The 18,951-nt window shown below is 40.1% G+C and overlaps 1 protein-coding gene and 1 non-coding gene across 2 annotated transcripts in view; one reads left to right on the top strand and one right to left on the bottom strand.

Moving 5' to 3' along the window:
• The window catches only part of ENTREP1 (endosomal transmembrane epsin interactor 1), a 62,977-nt gene that overhangs the window by 22,885 nt on the left and 21,141 nt on the right, over window positions 1–18,951 (top strand). The window contains exon 3 of the mRNA XM_069474135.1: window positions 17,015–17,125. Within this exon, the coding sequence (XP_069330236.1) occupies window positions 17,015–17,125 (111 nt within the window). The remainder of the gene's footprint in view (window positions 1–17,014; window positions 17,126–18,951) is intronic.
• LOC138388876 (U6 spliceosomal RNA) lies at window positions 15,223–15,326 on the bottom strand. Its single transcript, XR_011234349.1, has one exon. It is a non-coding gene; the product is annotated as a U6 spliceosomal RNA (small nuclear RNA).

The following is an 18,951-nucleotide window of genomic DNA, read 5'->3' as shown; positions in this document are numbered from 1 at the left end:
TTATTAGTTTCCTTATTCTGAGGAAACCAAGGCACAAAGAGGTTAAGTAATTTGCCCAAAGCTGGGCTGCCCTCTCAGCTGGTCTGTCTCTGGAGTCTAAGTTCTCAACCACTGCCTTGCTTGTGCGGGTCTGGTTCCATAGCAGCCTTGACTGGGAGGGAGAACTGTCTGAGAGTTGTTTGCAGCTGAGTGGACCAAAATGATTGATAGGCTTCATTTCAGGGTGTGCTTGGGAGAAACAAGCAGATGACCCCCAATATGCCAGAAAGAAGAAGAAAACGCCCACTAACACCCGGGGTGGAGGGGACTACTGTGCTTTACTCTATTCCCATTAAACAACAACTCTCCATTTTCCTCTCCCCTCAAGTCCCTGGCAACCACGATTCTACTTTCTATCTCTATGAATTTGGCCATTCTAGGTACCTTACATAAACGAAGTCATAGAATATTTGTCCTTTGGTATCTGACTTCTCTCACAAAATGTTTCCAAGTTCATCCATGTTGTAGCATGTGTCAGAACTTCATTCCTTTTTATGGCGGAATGATATTCCATGGCATATATGGGACTTCGCCTGTTGCCGTGAGGAATGGCCTGTGAGCACAGGCAGGAGAGGACTGGGTGGCCATCTCTGCAGGCGGCTGACTCTGGCTAGCAGATTCTTCTCCAGACCTGTGATCTTCATGGCTGGGGAGTCATTAGATCTGGGTCTTTAACTTCCTGAATGCTGAGAAGCTAAGAGCAGCCGAGAAGGGGCCAGAAGTAGGGAAAGAAAGAAAATTAGAGAGACACAGAGGAAAGGCTAAAACAAAAATGAAGTAAGGAAAGTGGAGTCTCAAGAACCTGAAATTTTGGCCTGAAATTTTGTTTAAAGCCAACTTTCTGCTGCCTGTCTAATGTTCAAGTCCAAACTTACTTTTGGCATCTTATTTCCAAAGGGCATAGCAGATCGGGTTCCTGGCTGGTTTGCCTTCTTAGAACAACAAAGCTCATGTGTCATGTGATCCGCTGACCGTTTTGCTCTTGAGACTTGCATTTAGGAACTTTCCTCCTGGTGCTTAGCCACACTCCTGACGAGAGCATGTTAATTTAGGGGTGACAGAGCTGTCCGAGTTGGTTTGAGGAATTATGGAGCCAGCCCCGTGCTGAGGGTGTCCCTTTCTCTGCCCAGCCTGACTGGTTGGCTAGTAAGAAAAGTCACTTTCCTGAGGAATGAGGGACAGTGTGCTGAAAAGGGGTCTAGGGGGAGTCTGCAAGAGAACCTGGGAAAGGAAACCCCTGGTAGGGCAGAATTTGCTTTTCATAAATGAAGAGGCTTGAAAGTGCCCCTGAGATTTATGTTTTCACCAGGAATAAGCCACTCCAGGTTGTAAGTGCTTTCAGCTCTGCTCAAAACTGTGTCCCCCAACTGATCAACATTTGTGTCTCACTCTGGAGGGGAAGGCAAGAGACCTTTCACCCCTGTTGAAAGAGGAATGGGAAAGAAATGTTATTATTATATCTCAGATGCTTTATAAAAAGAAAATCAGGGGACAGCTCTAATATGAGGAAATCTGGCACTTCAACATCTTTGAGAGGAAAGAGAGACAGCTGGTTCTGTTCGTAGCAACGGGCCTGTGTTTGGCTTATTGGCAAGGAGAGCCAGTCTGGATATATCTGCCAAATTTCTGGAAGAAGTTTAAAGGATGTCAAGGGACTGAAGTTAGGAGTAGATTCTCTTGGGCACCGAGGATTAAAGGGTCACAGACAAAGCAAGACAGTGTGTGTGTGAGCTCCTAAAATAGGTTGAAAGTAGTAAGAGTGTGGGCTTTGTCAGTGCTTGTGATTTATGATGTTTTGTTGGTTGCCCTGGTGCTGGGTAGTCAATCCAAGCATTCACTTTGCTAAACCAGTTCGGAAAGGTTTTAGTTTGGTGTCTTGTCTTCAGGTTTTTTTTTTTCCCCCAGTGACATTGTGTTGTGTCCAGATAACTTTGCTCATGATTCTAGATCTTTGTATTGAAATGCTTCCCCAAACTGAATTAAAATTTAAAATGTTAAGAGTTAAATAAGTGGTCATATTACCTATTAAGGGTACTATGCCATTTGTCTTATTAACCAGTGACTAATGAGTGGTTTGGAACTTGGACTCAATATCTCCGAGGACATGATTGTTAAAATGGTGGTTAGAGTCCCAGCAAGACCACACCATAATCTTGTTTCAATGGGAAAATATAAGCTGGATTCTAAGCACTGCTGCCCTCACTTCTTCCTTTGAAACAATGGCACAGAAGTCCCAACCCTTCCCATCTTCTTCCCCCAGGAAATGGTGAGCTCCTACCAGGAGGGGTGGTGGTAGTCATTTTCATGCTAACAATGGCAATGTGTCATGTTTTCATCTTTTAGGGCCCTTCTCTATATGTTCAAGAATATCAGTAAGAATGCATGATACCTGTATGTAGTGTTTATCAGAATGAATTGATTTTCTATTATTTGTTCATCGATTGATTAATTAATTCATTCATTCAATATTATTTACTGCTACCTATATTTTTGAGTCCTTGGTTCAGATTTTGTACCCCACTGGAGAAAAATGTATTCTATTTTTTATTTATTTTTGAGCAGTCTCAAAAGGCTGCATGTGGGGGAAAAAGGCATAGTGATTAAATGAGTACCAGTGATATTTTCTTTGGAAATTAAAAGGTAAATGTGAGTGTGAAAGAGGAGGATTCTGAGGTGGTATTAGTATCTTTTGAATTAAAACTTTCTGCTTTTTTAGAAGTTTCTTTTCATGAGGAAATAATTTGGTGAGCTGTTGATATTTAAATAAAAACAATACAAACACTCATTCACTCTTAACATTTAGGAAAAATATGCATTATTTCTGATAGTGTAAAAGGAACATTGTATTTTATGAACATGTTTGATTGTTAAGGGAAGCTTTTTTTTTTTTTTTTTTTAGCATTAATAAAGCATTTCTTCATTAGAGCACTGCATGTTATGCCCAGCAGTTGTAATGGAGGCAGACCAAGGCGGGAAGGCTGTGTAGACCCTCATCCCCCAGTGAGCATACCTAAGAACTTGGGGGGAGACAGTTAGGGTTAGGGACAGGTGTGGGAATGAACCAGGGAGTGGGACAGTGAGGGCCAGGTGGGGCTGGAGAGTGCATGAAGTGAACATGAACAAAAGAGCCAAGCTAGAGTGATGGGATGGGAAGAGAGAGAGGTGGCCATGGTTCCTGATTTATTAAAATTTGTGAGTTGGCAAGTGTATTTATTGAGGAGAGACATATTAAATGTGGTCTATGGCACTGCTGTGGGTAGTTTTATGGACATTGTCTTTTTGTTGTTTTTTTCAACAGCCATTTGAGGTAGGTATTGCTCTATTTTATAAGTAAGTAACACCCAGAGAGATTAAGTAATTTGCCCAAGATTACTCAGCTGGTAAGTGAATTGGCTGGAAATTGAACACATTTATCCAACTCCAAGTTCATCGCTTTTATTTCATTTTGTATTTTAAATTTAGTTTTCATTTTTATCAAGAGCATATATACACACAGTTTAAAGGGTCAAATAGTGCTGTAAGTCTTAAAATCTTCAGTCCCTCATTGCCTTCTCCAAAGGCAACCACCTCAATCATTCTTTTGATATTTATCTTCATATTTCTAAATGAAATGCTGATATTATGCTACTTCTTGATTTTTCAGTGTTAGGCATTGTAGACAATTAGGATATCTTTCTCTTTTACAACACTTCGCATACTCCCACCTGTCCCCTACATACTTTTTATATTCCTTCTCTCAATATCTTGATTGTAGTCACAGCAATATTCAATGTTTATTTTAACTATGACTTTTCCTCTCCTGTAAAGTATTTTGTTTTTTCTCAAGTTAACAATGGTCTTTCTTTCCTCGTTTGCTTAGTGTTTCTGTGTATCTGTCATCGATTCAAATGTCAGCTTTCCTCTCATGGTTTGAGTCTCTTTATCAGATATGCAAGCACATCCACTGGATATTCTGATCACATCCATCTTCTTAGAAGATTCCCTCTTGGAGCCTTCTGCCTTGCTCTGTCTGGACTGGCTGCCCAGTGGGCCCGCAGACTACCGTCATCTTTATCCCCACCTCACCATTGTGCTGGGGGATTCCTTTTACCTCTCTCTTGAGTGGGATCCCTGTTTCCTAGATTCCATAGCTTCTTTTTTTTCTTAGTTCCCCCTCATTTTGGTGGAGCATCCTCTAGTAACTTTCTAAGAAGAGAAACACATCTTTTAAAAATTATATATAAATTGCAAAACTATAAAGATATTTTGATTCTACTCAAACTTGCTCAGTAATTTTAGTGGAGTACAGAATTCTAAATTGGAATTCTCTCTTAAAAATCTGAAGGCATGGCTCTGTAGAATTTTGGCTCTCCATAGAAAAATCTTTCAGTCTTTAGCTGTGGTTGAGGAAATATTTTCTTCTGGGTCTACATCTGTGGTCAGAAAAAGGAAGCAGGGGTTCTAACTGACATTTTTAAAGGGACAATTTATATATAATAAGATGCACAAGTCTTACATGTATAGCTTGTTGAATTTTTACATGTGTACACCTGTATAATCATCATCCAGGTCAAGATACAAAACTTTTCCAGCATCTTATCAAGCTCCCTCATACCCCTTCCTGGTCAATTTCCCTCCCTTCCTTCAGGGGTAGCCCCTGTTCTGATTTTTTTCCACCCTAGGTAGTTTTATGTGTTCTTGAACTTTATACAGAATCGTACATACAGTACGTACACTTTTGTGTATGGCTTATTTTGCTCAATGTAATGTTTCTGAGATTCATCCATGTTGTTACATGCATCAGTGGTTTGTTCATTTTATTGCTGAGTTTTATTTCACTTATGAGTATACTGTAAATTGTTCATCCATTCTTCTGTTTTTGGCATTTGAGTCGTTCCAGTTTTTGGCCATTATGAACAAGTGACTATGAACATTCTTGTCCATGTCTTTTTGTAGATATTTGCACTAGTTTGTCTTCGGTGTATACCTAGAAATGGAATTGCTGGGTCATAGGGTGGTATACATTTAACTTTATTAGAAACTGCTGATCATTTTCCATAGTGGTTGTACTGTTTTTAATTGTTCCTTCAATAGACTCGCAGTCAGTCCTATTTTTAGGCTCACTTTTATTTCCAGAGGTATCTGATGCCACCCGTTTCTGAACATCTGGGGATTCTGAAGAGTAGATCCCACTGAGTTTTGGTTTTCCTCATTGCTGTCATGGGATTCAGTCTTCTGAGGACCACTGAATCAATTCACGCTTGTCCACCAGTTTTCTGACTTCCAACATTTGCTGCTGTTCTCGTATTCTCTCTGTCCTTAAGGATTCCTGCACTTAAAATTTTTCCTTTCCTGCCATTTTAGTGGGTTTACAGGAACTAGTAGAGCAAATGCTTATGCTCAATTCACCATTTTAACCCTGCTCACTTTTAAACTATTCTGCCTTCCCACGATTACTGCAGCTACTTATTTATTTAAACATGCATAGGGAGTTTAAGTCACAACTTGAGCTTGGAGCAGTAGGGAAGTAAGGAGCAAAATTAAAGTCCTCAGGCAGTAGGAAAAGGTCAGCCTATTTAGAGAATAAAATCTTGTATCAAAAAAGATACTCAACGGTACCAAGCTGTGATAGACATAATTATTTAATGATACTATGTGGTAGGGATTATGAGGAACTTTTAGCAGGTAGCAATAGGCAAATTGAGGGCGATGTTTCTTCTTGGTAGCCTCAGGTTTATCAAACATTCTTTTATTAATTTACTTAATTGATACCTGGAATGAACTGGGGGCACAATTGCAAGAGTTCAGAGCTGAGATGAATACCAAATATTAAATTGAAAAACATAATACCTTTTGCGTAAAGGCACCTAACGTAAGTATCATAAACTACTCATGATTCAAGTTAGTAACAAAAATGAAATAACAAACAGAGAAGACTTAACTCAGGTTGCCAGTGCTTTTGAGAAGACTCACTCTTTGGATCTTGGATTTTGCATCTTACCCTTAAAGATCGCAGGGCAACGTGGGGCAGGCCCTCCACTTTTTGGCTCTCACTAGCTCTCTTGATCTAAAATACAAGTTCTAGGAAGACATTTCTCTGTCAACTCTGGGCTTTTTTTTTTTTTTTTTTTAATATATTTTTTTTTTTGAGACAGAGTGTCACTTTGTTGCCCTGGCTAGAGTGAGTGCCGTGGCGTCAGCCTAGCTCACAGCAACCTCAAACTCCTAGGCTTAAACGATCCTACTGCCTCAGCCTCCCGAGTAGCTGGGACTGCAGGCACGCGCCACCATGCCCGGCTAATTTTTTTCTATATATATTTTAGTTGTCCATATAATTTCTTTCTATTTTTAGTAGAGACGGGGTCTCACTCTTGCTCAGGCTGGTCTCGAACTCCTGACCTTGAGCGATCCACCCGCCTCGGCCTCCCAGAGTGCTAGGATTACAGGCGTGAGCCACCGCGCCTGGCCAACTCTGGGCTTTTATTTTTTTTTCTTTCTCTCTCTCTTCTTTTTTTTTGAGACAGGGTCTCACTCTGTTGTTTGGGGTAGAGTGCAGTGGCATCATTGTAGCTCACTGCAGCCTAAAACTCTTGGGCTCCAGCAATTTTCTTGAGAGTAAATCCCAATGATGAATCAGATTCAGTAGAATTCAGAACAGTAACCCATAGTGTTCACTTCACTGAGCAGATGATGATTAATGTGAGGTGAGAACAATAGGAACGGGGCTTAAAGAGCAGAAACAATTTAGATTAAATACAAAGAAAAAGTTTGTAGAGGAGTTGTATCGGTCAGGCTCCCAGTGGGAAACAGATGGCACAATACAATTATAATTTGATGAGAGGTTAATAAAGGGATGATTCAGAAAGGTGTGTGCAGGGTGCAGGGAATGGCGAAGCTATGAACCTGCCCTAAGCCTGAAAGAAGGAGAAGGGTGCTTGCCAGAATCTGGAAGTCAGAATCAGGTTCAGAGAACCCCTGAGAGGACCTGTGAGTTTCCACTGAGGGGCACAGCCAGCTTGAGGTTGCAGAGAAGGAACCAGAATGACATCCCCAATCTCACTCTCCTCCCTCCCTGTGGTCTCCTGCCAGGGCTCCCCATTGGCTGAGCTCCACTGGAGACCAGAGGGCAAAGGAGCCCCCCCTGACACAGTCTGCATAGGTCAGCCTCCCCCTGGTGAAGGCTGGAGAGAAGCTCTGGTGAAACAAACAGGAGATATCCCACACACAAATGTCAGGGGTCCAGTGTGGAGCAAGTTCCTAAAGTAGGCCTCAGGAATCATTCTTTTTGGAGAAGTTTTGGAAACAGTGCACCTGCAGATTATTCTTACAATTTGAGTATCCTTTCCAGATGCCATAAATTCAGGTGTGTCACAAGAGAAAGAATGAAATGCTGGTACCAGACCTAGTGAAATTCATTTTTTTTTGAAATTCACTTTGTAATAACAAGATGTTCATGCCTATTATTAGTAATAATAAAACTGTGTGCATAGTATTTTGCAGTTGACAAAGGACTTTCATGTACGTCATTTTGTGTGATTCTCTCAATAATCTTGTGAGGTAGGTAGGAAGGTAGACCCATTTAATGGATGAGAAAAGTGAGTGTCCCAGAGGTTGCCTAAGGCACCACAGCCAACAAGTGGGAAAGCCTGAATTTAAATCAGGTTGCCTGATTTCAAAATCAGGTGCTTTTCACAAAGAGAAACTCAAATCACCTGCGATGATTTTTTTAAAAGACAAAATGATGACATTATAAGAAATATAAGAAATTCTTCCCCTTCCCAGATATTGTTGAGTGGCCTTTGTGACTATGTTGTTCTTCATCGGCAGCTGATATTTTACTGTCTCCAGGTTGGGGGGATGCCATCTGGTAAAGGTTAGCGTGGAAATCTGGGTCTTGGAAGTCATACCATTATAACCAGGCTAAGGCTAGATGGTTCATTCTGAAGGTCTCTGTAAACCCTGAGCCCCTCATAACAGCAATATTTTATACCCTGGAACATGGACCAACCTGTGAAAGAGGTGTCCTAGTAGGCCCCATGTATGATATATATGCCACAGTAGTCTATGCTAGAGTAATTCAGGTGACTATTTGGCCAGTTTTGATCAGAGTTTAACAATAACAATAATAAGAATAATTCTATATTCAGGAATAAAGTTGAGGAACAGTGCATGGTGATTTTGTACACAGTCTATGTGCCATGGCCCAGGGCCTCATTCTGGGGTTTGCAGCTGTGGCGTTCTGGTGATTTGACTTCGACTTGTCATTGGCAGCCCCTCAATATAGGAGGGAAACAAAGCCTACCAGGCAGTGCATCCCTGGGGTGTTTTCCCATCTTGTTGTTTGTCAATCAGACATTTTAGAAGTATTCCCGTTCATTGTGTGATCTCACAATCCTGCTTTGGCAGCTGGATTTAGGATTTTCTTTTTTAAAAAATATAGTAAGTACAATTTATATACAGTGGAATCCCAGATTGTAAGTGTTCAGTTACCTAAGTTTTGACAGTTGGAATCATGTATATAACCACCACCCTAAACTAGACATAGGACATTTTTATAACTCAAAAAAAAATCTCCTCGTGTCTCTTTCCGGTCAGCCTCCTCCCGCCCCACCCCAAATAGGCAGTCAGTCTTCTAATTTTTATCACCATAGATTTTTGTCTGTTCTGAAATTTACGTAAATGAAATCATACAGTATCTGGCTTATTTTGCTCAATGTAATATTTCTTTATTGATACATAATATTTGTATTATACATATTTATGGTATACATGTAATATTTTGTTGCATGCACAGAATGTGTGATGATCAAGTTAGGGTATTTGGGGTATCTATCACCTCAAGGATTTTTCATTTGTATGTGTTGGAAACATTTCAGGTCATCTCTTCTAGCTATTTTGAAGCATACAATACGTTGTGGTTAACTATAGTGACCCTACTCTGCTATGAAACATTAGAACTTACACTTTCTACCTAACTGTATGTTTGTATCCACTCACCCCCATCCCCACCCCCTTCCCAGCCTCTGGTGATTATCATTCTGCTCTTTACCTCCATGAGATTGACATTTTTAGCTCCCACATCTGAGTGAAAACATGCAATATTTGTCTTTCTGTGCCTGGCTTATTTCACTAAATATAATGACCTCCACTTTCATTCATGTTGCTGCAAATGACAGGATTTCATTCCTTTTTTATGGCCACATAAAAATTTCATTGTGTATATATACCACATTTTCTTTATCCATTTATCCATTAATGGACACTTAAGTTGATTCCATATCTTGGCTATTGTGAATAGTGCTGCAATAAATGTAGGGGTGAAGGTATGCCTTTGGTATACTGATTTCCTTTCCTTTGGATAAATACCCAGTAGCTGGATTGCTGGATTGTATGGTAGTTCTATTTTTAGTTTTTTGCAAAATCTCCATACTGTTTTCCATAATGGCTATATTATTATAATTTAAATTCCCATCAACAGTGTATGAGAGTTCCCTTTCTTCTGCATCATCTCCAGAATGTTATTTTTTGCCTTTTTGGTAATAGCCATTCTAAATGGGGTAAAATGATATCTCATTGTAGTTTTGATTTGCATTTCTCTGATAATTAGTGATGTTGAGCATTTTTTCATATACCTGTTGGCCATGTGTATGTCTTCTTTTGAGAAATGTCTATTCAGATCCTTTGTCTACTTTTTAATGGGATTATTTGTTTTTGTCCTATTGAGTTGTTTGAGTTCCTTATATATTCTGGATATTAGTCTCTTGCTGGATGAATGGTTTATAAACCTTTCTTTCCATTCAACAGGTTGTCTCTTCACTCTGTTGCTTATTTCTTTTATCATGCAGAAGCTTTTTAGTTTAATATTGTCCCATTTGTCATTTTTGTTTTGGTTACCTGTGCCTTTGAGGTCTTAGCCACAATATCTTTGTCTAGACCAATGTCCTAGAGTGTTTCTGTATGTTTTTTTTCAAGTAATTTTATAGTTTCATGTCTTATGTTTAAAGCTTTAATCCATTTTGAGTTGATTTTTGAATATGGTGAGAGATAGGGGTCTAGTTTCATTGTTTTGCATATGGATATCCAGTTTTCTCAGCCCCATATATTGAAGAAACTGTCATTTCTCCAGTGTGTGTTCTTGGTGCCTTTGTTGAAAACCAGTTGACTGTAAATATGTGGATTTATTTCTGAGTTTTCTGTTCTGTTCCACTGGTCTATACGTCTGTTTTTCTACCAATACCATGCTGGTTTGGTTACTACAAATTTTGAAGTCACCTAGTGTGATGCCTCCAGCATTGTTCTTTTGCTCAGGATTGCTTTGGCTATGTGGGCTCTTTTTTGGTTCCATACAAATTTTAGGATTGTTTTTCTTTTTCTTTTTCTTCTTCTTTCTCTTCTTCTTCCTTCTTCTTCTTCCTCCTCCTCCTCCTCCTTCTTCCTTCTTCTTCTTTCTTTCTTTCTTTCTTCTTCTTCTGCTTCTTCTGCTTCCTTCTTCTTCTTCTTCCTCCTCCTCCTCCTCCTTCTTCTTCCTCCTTCTCCTCCTTCTTCTTCCTCCTCCTTCTTCTTCTTCCTCCTCCTCCTCCTTCTTCTTCCTCTTCCTTCTTCTTCCTCTTCCTCCTTCCTCTTCCTCCTTCTTCTTCCTCCTCCTCCTCCTCCTCCTTCTTCTTCCTTCTTCTTCTTGTTCTTCTTCCTTCTTCTTCTTCCTTCTTCTCCTTCTTCTCCTTTTTCCTTCTTCCTTCCTCCTCCTCCTCCTCCTCCTCCTTCTTCTTTTTTTGGAAAGGAGGTCTCACTACATGACTTAGGCTGATCTCGAACTCCTGGCCTCATGCCTAAGCCTCCCGAGTAGCTGGGACTACAGGCATGAGCCACTGTGCCCAGCTTGGTTTTCTATTTCTGTGAAAAATGTCATTGGTATTTTCATAGAGATTTCATTGAATCTGTATATTGCTTTGGGGAATATGGTCATTTTGACAATATTAATTCTCTAATCTATGTACATAGGATGTCTTTCCATTTGTTTGTGTCTCCTTCAGTTTCTTTCAAAAGTGTTTTGTAGTTTTCCTTGTAGAATCTTTTATCTCCTTAGCTAAATTTATTCCTAAGTGTCTTATTTTCTTTAGCTATTGTAAATAAAATTACTGTTTTTATTTCTTTTTCAGCTAGTTTGTTATTGTTGTACAGAGACACTACTGATTTTTGTATGTTGATTTTGTATCCTACAACTTTACTGAATTTATTTATCAGACCTAAGAGTTTTTTGGTGGAGAGGTTTCTCTAAATTTAAGATGTCATCTGCAAAGAAGGAGAGTTTTATTTCCTCTTTTCCAATTTGGATGCCTTTTATTTATTTCTCTTGCCTCATTGCTCTGGCTAGGCCTTTCAGTACCATGGTGAATAGGAGTGGTGAAAGTAGGCATCCTTGTCTTGTTCCAGTTCTTAGAGAAAAGGCTTTCAATTTTTCCCCATTTAGTGAGACATTAGCTGTGGGTTTGTCATATATTCTCTTTATAATGTTAAGGTATATTCTTTCTATGCCAAGTTGATTGAGAGTTTTTGTTATCAAGGCAAGTTGAATTTTACCAAATGCTTTTTCTGTATTTATTGAGATGATCATATGGTTTTTGTCCTTCATACTGTTGAAGTGATGTATCACACTTATTGATTTGCATATATTGAACCATCCTTGCCTTCTTGGGATAAATCACACTTTATTATGGTGTATTATCTTTTGATGTGCTGTTGGATTTGGTTTGCTGGTATTTTGTTGAGGATTTTTGTATCTATGTTCATCAAGGATATTGGCCCAAGACCTTTTTCAATTGTACCTATTTGGGGATCTCTAAACTTTCTGGATGTCCAAATCTCTGGCTAGACTTGGGAAATTTTCAGTTATTATTTTATTAAATAGGTTTTCCGTGCTTTGCCCTTCTCTTCACCTTCTGAAACACCCTAAATTCCTATATTTGGTCACTTTATGGTATCCCACATGTCACAAAAGCTTCCTTCATTCTTTTTAATTCTTTTTTCTTTATTTTTGTCTGCCTGGCTTAATTCAAAAGACCTGCCTTCAAGTTCTTAAATTCTTTCTTCTGTTTGATCTAGTCTATTGAAGCTCTTGATTGTATTCTTTTATTTCATTCATTGAATGAAATTCAGTTCCAGGATTTCTGTTTGGTTCTTTTAATGATAGCTCTCTCTTTGGTGAATTTCTCATTCATATCTTGGATTATTTTTCTAATTTCTTTGTATTGTTTATTTGTATCCTCTTATATCTCACTTAGCTTATTTACTATCATTATTTTGAATTCTTTTTCAGGCATTTCATTAATTTCTTTTTCATTGGAGTCTGTTGCTGGAGAATTATTATACTCCTTTGCAGGTGTCATGTTTCCTTGCTTTTACATGTTTCTTGTGTCCTTATGTTTATATCTGTACATTTCATGTAACAGTTGCTTCTTCCAATTATTTGCAGGAGAAGGCTTTTTTCTGTAGATGTATCTATGGTCTTGGTTGGATAGGGCACTTTAGCTCTGATTCTTGGTGCATGCAGTAGTATAGTCTCCATATGATTTCTTCTGCTATAAACAGCATCAGTGGTATCTGTGACTTCCTCAGTGGCATAGGCTTCAGTTAATGGAGGCTGTGGTAAGGCTTGCTGGGGACAGGGATGCCAGGTGGGCCAGTTGTCCAGCTCCAGTGGTGGCAGCAGTAGTCTGAGCATACCTGTCCTTGGGCCCTCAGGCAGTATACATGGGCACTAGTGTTGATGAGTCCAGGTGGACCAATTCTTGGGCATCCAGGCAGCTTTCTTGGATGCCAGAAGTGGCAGCAATGGGCTGGGCGGGTGGGTGGGTCCTCAGGCTCCTGGGCAGTGTGCATGTCCTGGGCAATGGCAGTAGCGGTGGTGGGATAACCCTTGAGGTCCCAGGCAGCATACAGTTGTGTTAATGGTGGCTGTGATGGGCTGGGCTGGCCAGTCCCCAGGCCCCCCGGTGGCACATTGCCAGTGGGTGCTGGTGATGATGGTGGCAGCAGCCTGGGGTAGGCCCGTCCTCATGCTCCCAGGAGGAGTGCACAGATACCAGTGGTGGCGGTTGGAGTGGGGCAATCCCCAGGCCTCCGGATGTTATGTTTTGGGGCTAGCAACAGGTGTTCTGGGCCTATAGTTAGGCCCCCTGGTGATGTGCACATGCACCCAGAGTGACCATCAGGGCAGGGTGATCATCATGTCCCCAGGTGGCATGCTTGGGTGACAGCAGCAGTGGTGGTGGTGGGCAGCGAGAGCCTGTCCTCAGGGTAATGTGCATGTGAGTGGTGGCCCCCCTGCTGTGGTGTGGGGGGATGGGGCTGCTGTCAGTGACAGCCCTCCCAGGCAGGCAGCTCTCAGGCTCTGGGGAGCACATGCTTCAGTTCCCTTTGTCTTGGGGACAGCTTCCCCAGTGCACTGCCCCACCTGTCCCCCAGAGTGTAAGCCATTATGTGGGCTAGAGTGCTGGGAACCCTGCTGCACTGCTGGGGTCATGCCACTGCAGCCCTCTGGGTAGACATGGGGGATGTCAGTGGGGTTCCAGGGATGTGGAGATACAGGGGCTTTTGGACCCCAGGGCAGGACGTAGTCTGGTAGGGCTTGGGCTCTCAAAATGGCACCATGCTGCAGCTGCTTGGGTTTCAGGGGGTGCGTGGGACCCAGCATGAGCTCTCTCTCTGGAGCAGTGCTGTCATGTGGATTCCAGGTAGCTCTCTACAGTGGTCTCAGAGCCTGTGAGAGTTAAGAGGTTCTTCCATGGCTAGGACTGCAGCAGTCTGCAGTGGGAATGCAGACCGATAGCAATCTCTCACTTGCCCTTTCCCTGCACTGGGGAGCCTCTGTGGGGACTCCCAGCCAATTCTGGCTGGGCTGGCTGCCTTGCCTCCCTCTGCTTTCCTGCCTCAGGAGTTCTTAGTCACTTCTCTGCTAAATTCAGTGTTCTCTCTTAGATGTTCTATTCGAAGTGTGATTATCATCTCACCATTTTGGTTCTTCTTTGTGGAGGAGAAGAATGCCAAGTTCCGTTAGTCACTCAATGTAATCTTTCTGAACTTCATATTATTGTTTTGCATTAGTAGTTCCTTCCTTTTTATTGCTGAAAGTATGTCATTGTTTGAATACACTGCAACTGGTTTATTCATTCTTCTGTTGGACATGGAGTTCTTTTTCATTTTGGTCTAATATGAATAAAGCTTCTGTAAACGTTCTTCTACAAGTCTTTTTGCAGACAATTGCACTTCTCTGGGTCCATTCCTAGATGTGGAATTGCAGGATATAGGGTAGGTATACACTCAATTGTTTTGCAGTTTTTAAAATAAAATTTTTATTTTAGAATAGTTTTAGATTTATAGAAAAATTGCAAAGATAGAACATAGAAGTCCCATATCTCCACACTGGGTTTCCTCTATTATTGACATCTTACATTATTGTGGTACATTTGTCACAATTAGTGAATCAGTATTGATACATTATTATCAACTAAAGTCCATTACTCTTCAAATTTCCTTCATTTTCAGCTAATGTCCTCTTTCTGCCCAGGATCCCATCCAGGATACCACATTTCATCTAGTTGTCTGGTCTCCTTAGGCTCCTCTTGGCTGTGGCAGTTTCCCAGACTGGCCCTGTTTTTCATGACCTTGACAGTTTTGAGCAGTATTCATCAGGTATTTTATAGGGTTTACCTCAATTGGGATTGTCTGATGTTTTTCTCGTAATTAGACTGAGGTCATTATGAGTTTTAGGGAGGAAGACCACAGAGGTAAAGTGCTGTTTTCTTCACATCGTACCAAGGGCACGTGCAATAGACATGACTTCTGATCACTGATGTTAACCTTGGCTGATGCGGTGTTTGTCAGGTTTCTCCACTGGAAAGTTACTCCCTCTCCCCTTTTTATGCTGTATTCTTTGGACAGAAGTCACCCGGTGCAGCCCACACTTAAGGAGTAGGGAATTGAGGGTGCAGTATCTCCATAAATTATTTGGAGTTCTTCTGCACGGAAGATTTATATTTAATTTTTAAGAAACTGAAAATTTGCAAAAGTGGTTGAACACTCTTACATTTGCACAAGCAAAGTGCTCCTCTTCACTGACACTTGGTATTATTAGTCTTTTAAATTTTAGCCATTTTAGTTGGTTTGAAGTGGTAAAATGAGCACCTTTTCATGTGTTTATTGGCCATTTCTTTTCTGTTTTTTTTTTTTTAACTTTCGGGTCATCCTTGCATAGAGGCCATGCCAATCTTCTCTTCATTATTCCAGTTTTAGTATATGTGCTGCCAAAGCACACTATTGGCCATTCTTATATCCTCTCTCTGTGTGTACATGTGTGTGTAATATCTATTCAGGTCTTTTGCCCCAGTTTTTAATTGGGTTGCTTGTCTTTTTATTATTAAGTTGAGGAGTTATTTGTGTATTCTGGATACAGGTTGTTTGTTCACTATATGCATGAAAATATTTTCTACCAGTCTGTGGTTTGCCTATTTATTTCTTAACTGTGTCCTTTGGTGAGCTGGATTTAAGATTTTCATGAAGAGATTTGGGGTCCAATATGGGGAGTTATGGATGCTCACCCATTTTATATTTGGTAATGTTAATTTTTAGTGGTGTGCTGGTGGACATAAAGATTGTAATCACACTTTCTTTTCAAGGCATCTCATATTGCATTAAAAAAACTTTTCCAAAGGAAAGTTCAAGAGTTCCCCATAGTAACAATGATTGTGTTGTTGGGTGTGAAGATCCAGCTATATTAGGTCTCTTTGGATAGCAACTGCCAGTGTGTAAAAGAAGCCCATGTGGGAGGATCATCTTCTGTCCTTTGCCAGTTGTTCATTCTCCCTTTCCAAGAAGCTTTGGCATAGTCATGAATGACATAGTACAAGAGGGACATATGCTGCATGCTGTTCAAGTTGAGTCCTATAGACACTGAGGAATCCAGCTGGGGAAACAGTCACAACAGCAGCCATTGCTAGCATTTTCCCAAAGATTTGATGACAGGGCATGTACAAATTAACAATAAAAGAAGCCAGACTTGTCTTGGAAAGAAAAAGAAATTCTCGTTTTAGGAAAGGTGGCATCATGTGATATTAAAACTTGACTCATAAAAGGGGTCTGGGGAGACGCTTTCAAGCTTGACTTGGAGTAACAATAGTAGTTAAAGAACAAGGTTTCTCCATTAGAGTTCGCATGTGAACTCATTTACCAGCCAACTCTGCATACCAGCTACCTGAATTGGTGCTTGGTGCTAACCCTGATAATCGTTGGCTCTAGTCTTTTATATTTGCTTTTGTATTTGTGATAAGGTTTTATATTTGTAATAATCATAGCTCTCAAATTGAAAAGCCTGTATAGTGCCTAATTTTACTAAATACTGGCTTCTTGGTTGACCACTGTCAAGTTTTAATTATTTGGAGTAATATTTGTACTATTTCACTTTGGATGAACGTACATGGAAGATCTTTGTTATACACTTACTCTTTACTACCTAAACTGTTCTGAACTGAAAAAAGGCCCATCTTGATGTTCATTTGTGTAGTGTGATTCCTGGATTGTAATGGCTCTTAGCTCCTTGATTTTCCTGGGTTCCACGTACATTCGGAAGTTCTCCATTTGTCTACTTAGTGTTGATCCCACAAAACTAAAGAAAAAAAAAATGAGAATGGCTCCAGGAGGAAATAGCCAGGGCTTAGTGTAATGTAGAGATAAAAGACAAGGGAGTAAGAACTATTTGCAAAGAAGGGAAAAAAATAGGGACTTGAGTTTACTGAGATGACCTGAGAATCAATGGTATGCCTCAGCACAATTTTAACAATTCTAAAATATGAGAAAAGTTAGTACATTAAAAACACACTTGTGACCTTTTTTTTTAAAAAAAAGTTTCCTCTTGGAAGAGAATGAGAGTTTTTTTTTTTATTCAGACAAAACTATGGATTTAGCTGTCATCTTTTTCTAACTACCCATTCTCTTGCCATTTCAGGTAAACCTCTTTGTGCTGCTCTCTGTGGTTTGTGTCCTCCTAAATCTAGCTGGATTTATCCTAGGCTTCCAAGGGGCCCAGTTTGTGTCCAGCGTGCCCAGGTGTGATCTGGTAAGCAGTCCTAAAACGTCACTGTGCATCCGGGCAGATCCTGGCCTGTCCGGTGTTCCTGGCGTGACTTGCAATAGTCAGCACCAAGCAACCATCCTGCAGCAAAACCTGAAATTGGTAAAAGGAAGTGAAAAAAACAAAACAAAGAGCGGCCTGCTAATAATTCCACTCAGGTTGTCCATGATTTTTTCCAAAGCAGGGACCAGCCAGCATAACCCCAGAACCACAGTAATATAATGCATTGTTAGTGAATGGATGGGTCAGGTGTCGACAATCAATCTCTGTCTGCCCTCATCTAAAGAGGAAAAGTGGATATTATCTGCATACAGGTCAACAATCCTTTACCTGAAATCCTTGGAGGCCAGGTGTGTGTCAGAATTTAGAGTTTTTCCAATTTTAGAAGATGAATGTGGTGCACATACCATTTATTATGTAGCACGCCAGTGGAGTCTGGGACAGCAGGCTGGAATCAAGACCGGTTTTCAGAGCTTTTTGGTTTTCAGAATTGTGGATAAGAGGTCATGGACCTGTACCATCTCAATTTTAAAAGTAATTTTTGTTTGTTTTTTTTTTAAAGTAGAGATGGGGTCTTGTTCTTGCTCAAGCTGGTCTTGAACTCCTGAGCTCAAGCGATCCTCTTGCTTCAGTCTCCCAGAGTGCTAGGATTACAGGCGTGAGCCATCATGCCTGGCCTAAAAACATTTTAACTGTGGTAAAATACACATAACTTAAAATTTACCATCTTAACCATTTTTTTAAGTGTACAGTTCAGTAGTGTTGAGTGTATTCACATTGTTGTACAACCAATCTCCAGAACATACCTCACCTTGCAAAACCAAAACTCTGTGTACATTAAACAACAACTTCCCATCCTCCCCTCTACCCAACCCCTGGCAATCACCATTCCACTTTCTGTTTCTATGAATTTGGCTTCTGTAGGTGCCTCATACAAGTTGAATCACACAGTATTTGTCCTTTTGTGACTGGCTTATTTCACTTAGCGTAACATCCTTAAGTTTCATCTATATTGTAACATGTGTTAGAATGCTCTTTTTATAAGACTGAATAATATTTCATTGTATGTAAATGGCACATTTTGTTTATCCACTTATCCATTGATGGATATTTAGGTTAGTTTCGCCTTTTGGCTGTTATGAATAATGCTGTAATGAATGTGGGTATGTAGCTATCTCTTTGAGATACTGGTTTTAATTCTTTTGTGTATATACCCAGAAAGTGGGATTGTTTAATCATAGGTTAATTCTGTTTTTAGTTTTTTGAGGAACTTCCATACTGTTTTCCATAGTGACTGCACCATTTCATATTCCTACCAATAGTGCACAATGGTTCTGATTTCTTCACACTTCACTGATATTGTTATCTTCTTATTTTTTTCATAGTGGCCATCCTAATGCATATAAGATGGTATGTCATTGTGGTTTTGATTTGCATTTCCCTAATTATTAGTGACGTTGAACATCTTTTCATATGCTTGTTGGTCATTTGTAGGTCTTCTTGGGAAGAATGTCTATGCAAGTCCTTTGCCCATTTTTAAATCAGGTTATTTTGTTTTTGTTGGATTTTAGGAGTTCTTTATATATTCTGCATGTTAACCCCTTATCAGATACATGGTTTTCATTAAGTGTATTTTTAATTAAAATTTTTTCCCCATCAACAAACCAAATCTGTGATTATTTCTAATGATATAATTTTAAAAATTTGGGCAAGCCATAAAAGTGTAGGACAGAACTTAAAAATCATTTGAATTGGCCAAGGGCAGTGGCTCACCCTTGTAATCTCAGTGCTTTGGGAGGCCAAGGTGGGAG

Source organism: Eulemur rufifrons, chromosome 7 (assembly GCF_041146395.1).
Source record: "Eulemur rufifrons isolate Redbay chromosome 7, OSU_ERuf_1, whole genome shotgun sequence".
NCBI lineage: Eukaryota > Metazoa > Chordata > Mammalia > Primates > Lemuridae > Eulemur > Eulemur rufifrons.
Note: the sequence above shows the minus strand (reverse complement) of the source record. Positions and strands in the feature narration are given on the sequence as shown.